This window comes from Oryzias latipes, chromosome 6 (assembly GCF_002234675.1).
Source record: "Oryzias latipes chromosome 6, ASM223467v1".
Taxonomy (NCBI): Eukaryota; Metazoa; Chordata; class Actinopteri; order Beloniformes; family Adrianichthyidae; genus Oryzias; species Oryzias latipes.
Genome location: NC_019864.2, coordinates 5,860,239 through 5,873,800, shown reverse-complemented (window position 1 = coordinate 5,873,800; position 13,562 = coordinate 5,860,239). Strand labels below are relative to the sequence as shown.

The 13,562-nt window shown below is 45.4% G+C and overlaps 2 protein-coding genes and 1 long non-coding RNA gene across 4 annotated transcripts; all 3 read left to right on the top strand.

The window, feature by feature from the left end:
• Positions 1-816: 816 nt before the first annotated feature.
• Positions 817-5,528, top strand: LOC101175394. The gene is made up of 5 exons (XM_004069363.4): positions 817-922; positions 1,031-1,096; positions 1,181-1,249; positions 1,405-1,528; positions 5,495-5,528. Exons 1-5 carry the CDS (start codon positions 868-870, stop codon positions 5,526-5,528), a joined length of 348 nt encoding a protein of 115 aa, XP_004069411.2. The 5' UTR covers positions 817-867.
• Positions 5,529-7,624: 2,096 nt separating this feature from the next.
• LOC101175151 lies at positions 7,625-8,452 on the top strand. The gene is made up of 2 exons (XR_908846.3): positions 7,625-7,833; positions 7,962-8,452. It is a non-coding gene; the product is annotated as an uncharacterized LOC101175151 (long non-coding RNA).
• Positions 8,453-11,465: 3,013 nt separating this feature from the next.
• On the top strand, positions 11,466-12,510 carry LOC100049343 (uncharacterized). Of its 2 annotated transcripts, XM_011475710.3 has the most exons (4): positions 11,466-11,598; positions 11,673-11,728; positions 11,810-11,832; positions 11,908-12,510. In XM_011475710.3, the coding sequence occupies exons 1-4, from the start codon at positions 11,573-11,575 to the stop codon at positions 12,370-12,372; spliced, it is 570 nt and encodes a 189-aa protein (XP_011474012.1). In that variant the 5' UTR covers positions 11,466-11,572; the 3' UTR covers positions 12,373-12,510.
• The last annotated feature ends 1,052 nt before the right edge of the window (positions 12,511-13,562 follow it).

Genomic DNA, 13,562 nt, shown 5'->3' with positions numbered 1-13,562 from the left:
GGCGATTTATATTTAAACTATTTTTTTCAAATTGTGTGCATTTTCTTGATATTGTAATATTTTCAAATTAACAATCAATCGTGTGAATAGATTTTGCAAAGATGTGCGGATCTGATTTAATGTGACTTTTTATGTCATAAAATATGAAATATCTGCCACGATGTGTAATGACTTCAAATCTCCACTAGAGAGCGCTCACATGTAAATTGTAATCTTCATTGTTACTTCATGACAGGAAGTTGTCTAACATACAACAAAGATGTGATGCTTTTAGGAGAATAAAAGTTTGATCTTTAGTCTTTGAGGACAAAGGAGTTTGAATGACAGGACGGTTTGTCTTTGACTGTCTGCTCACGGATCACAACAGTTCTGCTCTTGGTCTAAAGATGCATCACTGTAACTCAAAGGTTCTGGAACAGTCCTGACATTTATATGAAAATGTATATAAAACATGTATATCAAATGCTAAATACCAAACTTTCTGCAAACACATATTCTGAGGAGCTTCGATGTTCTTCATTTTACTGAAGATTCCATATTAGTGTCAAATGACTTCATTTTCTTCAGAGTAAACAGTTTGATTCCTTAACAAAATGAACTTTGTACACAAAGATTTCAGGAACAATTTTTTATTTTTGTTGACTTAGTGTGATATTTTCAAGCTTTTACCTTAACCCAGAAAAATTGGGATCTAAGAAGGTAATCCATCAATTCTGTGGTTTCATCACAGGTGTGTCAATCAAAATGTGAGTCCAGCTGATCTGAGGAGAAAGACAATCAGCTGTTATGAACAGCAGCTGTGTTTCCTGCAGGAGGAACTTTTTAAGCTCCTCTTGGTTGTTGGTTTCTCATTCGGTGCCTGAAAAGATGGGAGCTGAGACGTTTGTGGCTGTTTGTGTTCTGGCTGGTTTCCTCAGCAAAGGTATGTAGGTTTATTGGAAGGATTTGGACTGCAGATGGAAATCTGTGTGTTGTCCATAAACCATCAAAGAAAACATTAAACCTTCTTTTAAACTGCGATTCTTCTCAGGTTTAAGCTTACCAGTTGCTAGAGAAACCCAGAATGCAAACCATAAAAGGATGGGAAGAAAAGCTGGTGAGAACTAATGCGAGCAAAAGTATATGCAGAAAAAATTCCTGAGTGGATGTTTACTACTATCTCTTCATTTCCTCCCAAAAGATTTGGCTTTACAGAGCGGCTTTGATCTCCTACAGTCACTGGATTCCAGGTTGGAAAATCTGGTTAAAGGTGAGAATTTGTTTAAAAAAATAAATAAATAAAAATAAAATTTAAAGAATGGTTAACACGTGGCTTGGTTTGTCTGAAAAGGCTATGACCGAAGAAACAAACACAAACGTTAAAGTTAAGTACACTGTAAAAGATGACTAATTTTGTTTTGTTAGTACAACTGGAAACCAATGAGGTGGAAACTCAAACGGCGCTCAGTCTAGACGCCGCCAGCAACCAGACTGCGTCCGACGCCGCCAGCAACCAGACTGCGTCCGACGCCGCCAGCAACCAGACTGCGTCCGACGCCGCCAGCAACCAGACTGCGTCCGACGCCGCCAGCAACCAGACTGCGTCCGACGCCGCCAGCAACCAGACTGCGTCCGACGCCGCCAGCAACCAGACTGCGTCCGACGCCGCCAGCAACCAGACTGCGTCCGACGCCGCCAGCAACCAGACTGCGTCCGACGCCGCCAGCAACCAGACTGCGTCCGACGCCGCCAGCAACCAGACTGCGTCCGACGCCGCCAGCAACCAGACTGCGTCCGACGCCGCCAGCAACCAGACTGCGTCCGACGCCGCCAGCAACCAGACTGCGTCCGACGCCGCCAGCAACCAGACTGCGTCCGACGCCGCCAGCAACCAGACTGCGTCCGACGCCGCCAGCAACCAGACTGCGTCCGACGCCGCCAGCAACCAGACTGCGTCCGACGCCGCCAGCAACCAGACTGCGTCCGACGCCGCCAGCAACCAGACTGCGTCCGACGCCGCCAGCAACCAGACTGCGTCCGACGCCGCCAGCAACCAGACTGCGTCCGACGCCGCCAGCAACCAGACTGCGTCCGACGCCGCCAGCAACCAGACTGCGTCCGACGCCGCCAGCAACCAGACTGCGTCCGACGCCGCCAGCAACCAGACTGCGTCCGACGCCGCCAGCAACCAGACTGCGTCCGACGCCGCCAGCAACCAGACTGCGTCCGACGCCGCCAGCAACCAGACTGCGTCCGACGCCGCCAGCAACCAGACTGCGTCCGACGCCGCCAGCAACCAGACTGCGTCCGACGCCGCCAGCAACCAGACTGCGTCCGACGCCGCCAGCAACCAGACTGCGTCCGACGCCGCCAGCAACCAGACTGCGTCCGACGCCGCCAGCAACCAGACTGCGTCCGACGCCGCCAGCAACCAGACTGCGTCCGACGCCGCCAGCAACCAGACTGCGTCCGACGCCGCCAGCAACCAGACTGCGTCCGACGCCGCCAGCAACCAGACTGCGTCCGACGCCGCCAGCAACCAGACTGCGTCCGACGCCGCCAGCAACCAGACTGCGTCCGACGCCGCCAGCAACCAGACTGCGTCCGACGCCGCCAGCAACCAGACTGCGTCCGACGCCGCCAGCAACCAGACTGCGTCCGACGCCGCCAGCAACCAGACTGCGTCCGACGCCGCCAGCAACCAGACTGCGTCCGACGCCGCCAGCAACCAGACTGCGTCCGACGCCGCCAGCAACCAGACTGCGTCCGACGCCGCCAGCAACCAGACTGCGTCCGACGCCGCCAGCAACCAGACTGCGTCCGACGCCGCCAGCAACCAGACTGCGTCCGACGCCGCCAGCAACCAGACTGCGTCCGACGCCGCCAGCAACCAGACTGCGTCCGACGCCGCCAGCAACCAGACTGCGTCCGACGCCGCCAGCAACCAGACTGCGTCCGACGCCGCCAGCAACCAGACTGCGTCCGACGCCGCCAGCAACCAGACTGCGTCCGACGCCGCCAGCAACCAGACTGCGTCCGACGCCGCCAGCAACCAGACTGCGTCCGACGCCGCCAGCAACCAGACTGCGTCCGACGCCGCCAGCAACCAGACTGCGTCCGACGCCGCCAGCAACCAGACTGCGTCCGACGCCGCCAGCAACCAGACTGCGTCCGACGCCGCCAGCAACCAGACTGCGTCCGACGCCGCCAGCAACCAGACTGCGTCCGACGCCGCCAGCAACCAGACTGCGTCCGACGCCGCCAGCAACCAGACTGCGTCCGACGCCGCCAGCAACCAGACTGCGTCCGACGCCGCCAGCAACCAGACTGCGTCCGACGCCGCCAGCAACCAGACTGCGTCCGACGCCGCCAGCAACCAGACTGCGTCCGACGCCGCCAGCAACCAGACTGCGTCCGACGCCGCCAGCAACCAGACTGCGTCCGACGCCGCCAGCAACCAGACTGCGTCCGACGCCGCCAGCAACCAGACTGCGTCCTTCACCTTCCTTCAATAAATTTGATTTTTATATCTGCAACTGTTTTCTTAGGCATGTTTCCTGGGTAAACACAACCCATGATTTAAAAGAAATGTAAAATGATCTAGAACAGTTGAATATTTGGTTACAATAGTTAATCATTGAGGAGCAAGACCTCAAAGGACTGTAGCGATGCTTGAAGCAGTTTTTCATGACACAGATTATACAGAAGTTCTCGTACATGGGGAAACAAAAGGGATAAAGGATTCACTGCACCTTTTCTCTCTAGATTAAAATGGGTGCCTAAACCAGTTCTGATGTATAGCATGCTTGTATGTAAAGTATTCAGTTTAGAACAGACACCAGCAAGTTTGTCTTGTTTCTAAATGTGAGTACCTGAGGTTTCCAAGATAAAAACAAGCAACCAATTATAAACCTGGTTATAGTAGTCTAAAGTGTGGCAGATGCAGGAAAATGGTCTTGTCAGAACAAATATACAAATATGTCATGCACTTAAAATACTTCTTGAAAATGTGTTTTTGTAGTTCTAACTGTGTTAGGTCTTTTCTTTCACTGTGGAGAGCATAAAGAAAATTAAGATTAAACATTTCTAAATATTTGTTTTTGCAAATTGTTGGGAATTATGAGTGAATGAAAAACCCATTTGAAAAAGCTTAGTTACATATCCACACACAAGCTCCCTGCTCCGTTCCCTTCTGTTGGCGTGGACGACTAGATCCCTTTGCGTCTTTGTTTTTTTAGTTGTCTGAGCTGACGTGGCTCAAAACTGCGACTGGATAGCTCCAATATTGCTTGCCATTTTGGTTGCACCAGCAATGTTAGCATGGGGTTTGGAGGGGCTGTAAGCTAGCGCAAGAAAGCATAAATAGATGGATGTCAGTAAATAGGGGTGGCCTAACTTTTTGCCAACGGTCCCGCCCAATATTCAGAGGTGAATAAACTCCTGCCGCTTTGTAGAAACTATTAAGTAGTGAATGACAGGATTTTTTTATTTTTGACTAAAAACAGCATAATTATAATTAAAAGACCACTGTGGGCCCGAGCGCGGCACAAATCATTGAAGAAAAAAGGTTCAGAGCACTGTCTAGTGGGTCTAGATGACCCAACTCCCAATGTTAAAGTGCCTAGGATAGTACAAGGGTTACTAAAGGCAGGGCACACCGTTCCCCCCCAGCACCATTCCTGTTGGGGGCAGCAACATTTCCATCAATCCACGTATGCCCTCCGGGGTTACAGAGGTGCTGCAATCAATCCTTGCCATTAAAACGGCTCCTTTCCTAAAAAAGTGGTATTTAAGAGGGTGAAGCCCCCAAGAGACACTAGCACCCCCCCACCCCTCCTTGGCCCGCCACGTTGGTCACAAACTCTTCATCCAGACCTGATGTTGGCATTATCCATGTTAATATGCCGCTTCATCTGATCATTGACTCTCTTGCTTTCTTCCTCATCAACCATCCGGTAAGAGATGAATTACGATAAAAGCAATTTTATCATATATATTATGTAATTGAGAGAAAACTCGATACATGAAGCATGTGATGAACTTGGTCCAAAATCCATTCGATTGTTGGCTAGAAAGTTATGTAAACAGCAAGTAGATTCTGTAATACCAAATGTTAAAGACCCGTTCTATTAAGAAATAGAAAATACTTATAAATGCAAATCATTGCAACTTTACACTTCTGAAATGGCTGCTGTCACGTCTTATTTTCTTTTTTCTTTGTTATTTTATTTAATTTCATGTAAATTTGTGTTATTATTTGTTTAACAAAAACATCAATACAATTTAAGTTTACATAAATAGTATAGGTGATAGTAATTACTTTATTTGTATTTTGCATGTTTTAATCTTTTGCATTATCAAGAACAATACTAATATAGTTCTTTTAAATGTAGGACTGCAAACAGCGAAAAGAGAAGATAAGGCTCTTAAAAGTTTTGTGGGAGGCTCTGAAAGAGGCGTTGTGGGTCGGTCCTTGGAGGACAGAAACATGATCCTGGATCTGCTCCCTCTGCAGGAAAGTGGACCAGGGAGTCTCTCAGCCGCTTTGAGGCCGTGCAGCGGCTCCTCTTCAGTCACTGCAGTTCAGTAGCCTCAGTCACTGCAGGTTCCTGTGGGGCTGAGGTCCTGATAAAGCTGTGAGGAGCACATGCTGCCCTCACTCTCTGCTCCACAACTTCTGGGTGGACTTCATCCAGGCCTTGATACTGACACCTGTGCACAGAAGGCATCGAAGAGGCATTCTTCTAACCCTTGTGCTATCCTAGGCACTTTACCATTGGGAGTTGGGTCATCTAGACCCACATTGCTCTGAACCTTTTTTCTTCAGTGATTTGTGATCTTCACTGGTGTCCATGGATTACATGAAATCTTTCCACCTTTATCCACCTTTGTCATGGTAGGGAGAACACGTCAATGGAAGGGTGGCGTCATCTAAGATAGCACAAGGGTTAACCCAGCAGGGCTGGGGAGAGGTTGTAGTTAAAGGTGCACCTCTCTCTCATTCCCAGGGAATGACTGCATCAAATCCTTTTTCTGCCACAAAAACACAGAGCCTCATTGGAGACAGAAGATCAAATGATCCACTGTGGAGCGTCTGACCAAAGGTGGAGTTGCAGGGTCGGTCCCACCATCACTCGTCCTGCCCCAACATCAATCACCTGGAAGTGACTGGTGACGTCCACAACTGCAAAAAGAACTTTAGAAAAAGCTCCCTTGTTGTTGTGGAGCTTGAATCCTGAGTTGGGGGACCTTTTAAAAAAATAATTTAATTGTTTGTTTGTTTTTTTAAAAGGGCTGCCTAAGTTAGCCTTTTTGAAGGCCCTAAACTGGTACGGCCTCCTGATGGTTTGCAAGTGTAGCTTTGTGTTGGTGGAACCTGCCAGTCTTTTCTCTGACTTTAGAAGTTTCCTCCAAAACGAGCTGACTTGCTTTTGGAGCGAGAAAGTCTTCTGCAGCAGTTCTGGCAGGAGCCTGTAGAGGGCGCCTCAAAGCAGCCTTCAGAAATTCAACCATCAAACATTCAACATGCTTAGAGACCGTGGGGGGAGGGGGGGTCGTGGTGTTATGCCAGAAATAACATCAGTATGACATCAGACATGTCACATGCTTGTTTGATGTTGTACGCATCATCACTTTTGATCTTTAGTCCTTGAATTGACCCCAGAAAGCCTTCTTTCTCATTGCCCATTTGGTTTTACCAGAGAGCACACGTTCTGTTCCCCAGCTACTAGAAGCCTCGCATTCCCGTCAAGCGCTTTCGACTTCCACGGAGGAACACGTGTTTTTTTTTTCAAATCACAAAAACGGCATCTATTCTACTTTTGACAAGGACATATTCAACATTTTCATTGCTCTAGAGAAAATCATCACCAAAAATGTTCTAGCGCCGTCTTAGAGACTCTGGGGTTGAGGAAGGCTCCCTCAAACAGAATCTCTCTGATCTATGTGACTTCTATAGGATTTTTTCTTAGTTAATATACATCTTTCTGGCTACTCCAGAGTGACGTGTACTCGAACAAATACGGTATATAAAAAAAAATTGGCAACAACAAGAAGATTTGTTTTTCTTTTGTTTTCTTTCATTGAATAGGGCTGCACAGTGGTGTAGTGGTCAGCACGCTTGCCTCACAGTGAAAATGGCCCAGTTCAAATCTCAGCTGGGTTCTTTCTGTGTGGAGTTCGCTTGTTCTCCTTGCATGTGTGAATTTTCTCTGGACACTCTGGTTTCCTCAGTCCTGAATATCCAACAGTCTGTTGGAAATTCGGCAGACTGCTTCATTTCTATTCCCATTAAAGCTTGTTTTACCGTAGTGGGTGGCTGTGCTGCAAAAACCATAGTCTTCATGGGTTTTGCTTTTATCTGATGGTTAAACGGCGTCCGTCCCTTAGTTCAGAATATGACGTGGTCACAAACAACGTCATGGAGATCTTCTCTCCACTGACGAGTCTGACGGAATTTAAGATGGAGACCTCAGAGAGAGCGTTTCCGAGGGTTTTTTTCCCTTGCAAGTTTTCTTACAGACAAAACAAAGCTGAGGACATGGCGGTTGGGGCGGGGGGTCATGCGATGGATCAGCTGAGTGAAAAATTGAAAACACCTGTGAGCCACCTGCAGGTGAGCCGGCTCCATAAAGATGACTGAAATGTTCTCCTTCTTCAGTTCACTCTGGATCTTCTGCATTTCTGTCCATGGTGGGGGAGATTTAAGAAGAGCAGAGACCATGACTGCTAGATTCTTAAATAGGAGGCATTTAAGTTCAGCCTCTGGTTTACAGACTCACTTGTATTTACTCCATAAAAAATTGCTGATGTTCCTTATAATTGCTGCAAACTCCTCTTCAGCTTTGTTTATGGGTGAGTCTGATTGACTTTTGTTCTGCTTCTGTGACATGGCTTGTTGAAAAGAGATTTTTTTTTTTTTTTTTTTTTTTTTTTTTTTTTTTTTGCACACATGAATGTTGTTTGCCTCTCATTTTGTGCAGATGAATATTTGGGGAGCCGTAGTCCACACACCTACCCCAGACTTAAGGAAGCTGCATCTGAGTATCGGCCTGGCTGGAGCTCCCATCAGGGAGGAGATCGAGGCTTCGTGTCACGGACACAGGCGGGGCCACCATCGCACCTCCACCATTATGGGTTAGAGTCTAGATTTGGTCCGCAAAAGCCCAAGAACAAAAGAAAATCCATCCTTTGGCCCAACCCGGATGTGCACTTCAGTGTGCCAAAGCACCGGGGCTCAAACCGTGGCAGGCTGGGAACCATCGAGCTAGTCCTCACACCGTCACATCGGGCAGGGAGGAGGCTGGAATTCAACCCTGGGGGTGTGTTTCACTTCCATCCACTCGGAGCTCTTTCACACCTCTTTCATGCTCTGGGGCATCTGCAGCCACGGATTAAGGTCAACATACCAATCTAAAGAGAACCTGTCCACTGGGAGGGTGCTGTCAGGAATAAAAATGAGAAAAAAACGTTTCCCCCCAAAAGTTTCTTCTGTTCAAATGTCCAAAGCAGCTATTGTTAAACTCTCAGAACTATTAAGAACAAGAACAGCAGCTAGTTAGCGCAGTTGGCTGGATGTGGGACTGACACATGGGAAACTAGGGTTTAATTTCAGGGGTGTGATGAGCTTTACCCAGTTTGGGTCCTTGGGCAAGACCCTTTGCACTTCTGCCTAACTAAGTAGTCACAAGGTCCCCAGTCTGGATAAAATACAGGGTTGTGTCAAGAAGGACATCTGGGGTAAAATTCTCTCTGAAAAGCTGAATGGCTTTGACTCCCGAAGGGATCTGCTGAAAGATGAACAACATGAAGCTGGCACACAGGGGGGACTTGTTTTTATTTAAATTCTTTTAAAATTTTTGAATAAAATAAATCTGTATAATGAGCTAAAAAAAAAAAATTCTGGTAAATTATGAAAGTGTTCACATCATTCTAAAACTCAAGTGTGTGTGTGTGTGTGGTTTTTCTGGGGTTTTTTCACCTCAATGTTTCCAACCTGAGTTGCAGCTTCACTTGTTGAAACTGTAATACTAAGCCAACATGTAAGACATGGATTCCACACTGGGAGAGTCCATACAAGGTGTTCGATTCTGTACATTGACTGTTCCAAGTATTGACTGACTGCAGCAGGGAAGAAAATACTGTGAACGACAAAGCATCAAAAATCTCTGCAAAGATGTTCAAAGCAAAATTGATAAATGTTGGTGTATTGAGTAAAAATTAAAGTTTGTTAAAATAGTTGCACAGAGGCAATTTAACGTCAATGCTTATGTCACAGGAGAAGAGAGTGCAGCGTTAATTTTTACGTATAAAAAAAAGAAAACGAAGCACATTTTTCTAAATATCTGGAATTACAAGTATGCACAACAAGGTTCCAAAGCACCATTCCACCAAGCTCAGAAGAGGACACAGGCATGACTTTCTTTCATCAAGACACAAAAACAAAAAATGACCAAGACAGAGGCTTTCTAATTTGAGACAAAACATGTTTACATGTAGCTTCCACTTTGTTCAGACTGCATAAAGGGTTTAGCATCAATACGGTGGTGTGCATGTTCATGAAAGAAAACAAAACAAGAAAAATGTAATATATTGTCAAAAACTCTTCCTGATTTGTCCAGCTCAGAAGCAAAGTCTAGTGCTGAATTATCTTTGCCAATTGTTTGGTGTAACTAATTGTTCGAGTTCTTGTTTTGATCTCAGATTTAACTGATTTTTTGTGAAAAAACATATTCATATTCATCATCTTTGTTTTCTTCAAAAAAACTACACTCATTATACCATTGCCTCCATATGTCATTCATCTCCCATTTTATTTTCATCCTTACCAGTTCTTTTTGAATCATTTGTCTTGGATCAGTGTGCTTCCTGCAGTTTAATAATAGAGATTTCATGGTTTCAAAGTTGTCGCAAAGTTCACATTTCCCATCAATGTTTTATGTTGCAACTCAGATGAGTGTGACTGTAAATTCAAGTCTGGTTTTCTTTTAACTTGTCCTGTCCAACAGCTGGGCAGACAGATGAGAGCTGAAGGCCTCTTGTGTTGGACATATTTTACTTTAACAACAGGGGTTATGAATCTTCTGACAAACCAGAGGTATGTCTGAATAAACCCCTAATGTAATCGAGGTACTTTATTCATTTTAATCATATTTTAAAATATTTTTCAAGTCTGTTTTGACCTTTGAATCCCATTTTCCCCAACAACCCTTTGCATCCTGAAGTACCACCTCCCTTTCTCCTCTTCCTCCCACCTCATTTGCCAACTCTTCATTAACATTTAGGGATGTTCTGCTCGAGTCCCTCTGCTTCAAGCTTGTGAACCAGAAGTCCTGGGGCCTGTTTCAGAAAGGAGGTTAAGTGTAAACTCTGAGTGCGTTAACCCTGAAATCAGGGAAACCCTGGGTTTTCCGTTTCAGAATGGGAGGTTTATTAAACCAGAGAAAGCAGAGTAAGTCAAACCCGTTTCTGAAAGAGAGGTAACTTATACTCGCCAGCACGTCAAGTTCAGCTGGCGAAAAATACGCAGACCTCTTTTTTTCACGGTTGCCATGGTGACTCGTGATATCTGCGATCCATTGATAATGGCTTCTTATAATCGCGGTGCGCACGCTTAACTCCGAATCAGTCCACTCAGAGTTGATTGACCTAACTCCGATCAGCTTCTCTGAAACAGAAAACTCAGAGTTGTTAATCTCTCGATTGACCAACTCAGAGTTCAGGTTTAACCTCAGAGTTGGTTGAACCTCCTTTCTGAAACAGGCCCCAGAACTTCTACCTGATAGTAACCAAGCCCATCTGCAAATGCATCGGTCCCGTATGAGCGGGTCTTCTCCAGAAGGTGGAGATGTAGTGTACCACAGGAGGAGCACACTCCAAAATTATAGAAAGCATTGTTTTTAAATAAAGACCTATGAATCAACAAACCAAACAAGCACATTCTCATAATTCATATAATTACTATCACTGTTGCAGAAGCACCCCTATTGTCCTTCTCTCTGTTTTATTTTAATAAAGACCTTGTATTTTTTTATTAGTTTCATTATGATTTTATTTACATAATGGAAAATTATCTAGTTGGATATTTATCTTTTCTAAAATAAAACACCAGTTGTATCAGTTATATTTTACTGAATATGTGGTCAGAGAAAAGACAAGGACAACAAAATCATTGATTTTACTTCTCCCTCGTCACATGGTCCGCTGGCAGCCGATGGTGCTGTTCGACCTCGTCAGAAGGCTCAACACATTGTGTCAATACACCGCTGTGTCAACTTGACTCGATGTCTCATGAGGTCTCACCATTGTTTTCCTTTTCACAATACTTTTGACCTCTTTTTTGCTGCACACACGTCAATATTGGACATTTGGGCTGCTGATTTTGCTGCTAATTGAATGCTCACACCTGTGCAAAAGCTGCAGTTTGTGGTTCCTGACATTCTCATCAGAGTGGATAATTAATGCCAGCTGGGAGCCTGAGAAGGCCACGGGTCTTAAGTAGAGGAGAGCAGCTTTTTTTTCATCACAGAAGCTGTTGGAGTTTAAGGAGGGCAGTGAATTCCCAAAGCTTGTGTTGGAGCTGCAGGCAGGAGCCATGGCTGCTGGGTTCCTGATTAGCAGGTGGTCAGTTGTACATTTTAGTCTTTACCTGTCTTGTATACTGGTTAATGTGTTTTCTTCTTTATCTGTTTCAGGTTTCTGCTGATTTTTGTGTTGAGTGAACTAAAGTACTCATCGGTTTTTCCATCAGGTGAGCTTTGTGATGTTTATGCTTAAATAAGCTTTTTAATTTTATATTTTTTAATTCTCTATGCTGACTCATCTCTTTTAGTTGGGAGTTGGGGGAGTTTTCAGGTAACGTTCGACCCTGGCTTTCACCATCACCACAAACCCACTAATCCATTGATGAATTACTGGTTAAAACTTAAGGAGTTGCCAAATCTTTGGCACCACACACGGAACAAACCGCTGTGTTGTGATGGTGACTCAAAGGTGCCTCGCCATCCTGTCAAGCCTCCAGTCCCAATCTGTGAACCAACAAACCAGGGACCAGACTGTCCTGTGAAACACGGCCCAACCCATCCTGAACCAAAGTGGCCCATCGTCAGTCATGGTCCATCCCATCACCACTTGCACTGGCCTTTCTTTCGTGTCCTGCATGGACTTCTCTGTCACCAGCACCCTTGTCCTCATGCCCACAGCCACGCCTACGATGATGACCGCTGTTCTGCACATCAGCATCCTCGCCACTGTGGAAAACACAAACACCACCATGGGCCTGTATTCTACCACCCTCACCATGGGCCTGGACATCATCATCATCACCACAACCACCAGCAGCAGGTCAAGGTCCCCCCGCATGGCTGTGAACCTCACAGTAAATTATGTTCATGATGTCCAAGAAGTGATTCAAGCTTTGTTGGCTCCTCTGAGTCAAAGCAGCCTGACCTCCACGGAGGACTCTACTTCCAGGTTGGGCCAGGAATACTGAGCTGTGCAGGTGTCTGCATCAATAAAGATTTCTGATAGAGACTCTTGTTTGGTGCAGTTTTATACCTAATCCCCGTCTCTTAAATCATCAGAATTTGATTAAGACATGTCCTTAGTTCGGTTACTGAAAATCAACTTGGGCCTTTTGAGTGTCAACTTTTTAGCATCCTGACACTGTACCAACAGATTTAACTCTAAACTGTTAATGCATCTTTAAACTGCTGCATTGGGCAAAAATGCTTAATGACACTATCAGAGCAACATATCTACACAAAGGGGAAAAGGCTAAATTCATGCATTTTAAAAAAAAAAAAAAAATGCCTAATGGATATTTTCAACTGTCAAAGGGTGCACGTTTAGAAATGGGTCATGAATGCAACTTGGAACAATTGCAAGAAAAAGTTCAAAGCATTGAGACAACCAGAGGACGGTTCTCAAGGTATTAATGCAGCACTTGCCCAAACCAAATGTGACTCTTTTTTTGAGAATTTCACATTTGTCAATACCATTACTTTAGAACTGAAGTTAGATCTTTATGTGCACATTGACATGGTACCAATTAAAACATTTGTTTAACTTGTCCTGTCCAGATGAGAGCTGAAGGCCTCTTGTGTAGGACATATTTTACTTTAACAATGGTCATTAATTCACACAAACCAGAGGTATGTCTGAATAAACCCCTTTTGTAATTGAGGCCAAACTTTATTAGTTTCAATTGTGTTGGACCGGACGGAAAAGGAAAGGAGGGAAGAAGAGAGAGGGATGTTATAAAGAGGGGGGGGGGTAGAAGGGTGAGAATCTTCTGTTCTGGAAAAAATGCCTTCACTGACATTTCTATCCTTTTAGCAACATCTGTCCTGGATTCTGTCATGAACACCAACCTCCATCACCACCTCATCTTCTGTTTCCTTTCCCCACATGTCTGTTAAAGTCTGCTTCGATCTCATCATCCCCCTCCAGAATGTTTCTTTCTCCATCTCACATCTTACCTGGGGGGCAAGACTTATTTAAAACTAAAAAGGAGGAAGATGTGTTGTAGGCAGAAAAAACTAAAGACAGGAGTGAAGGACTTAGAGGAGGAACTCTGAATGTAG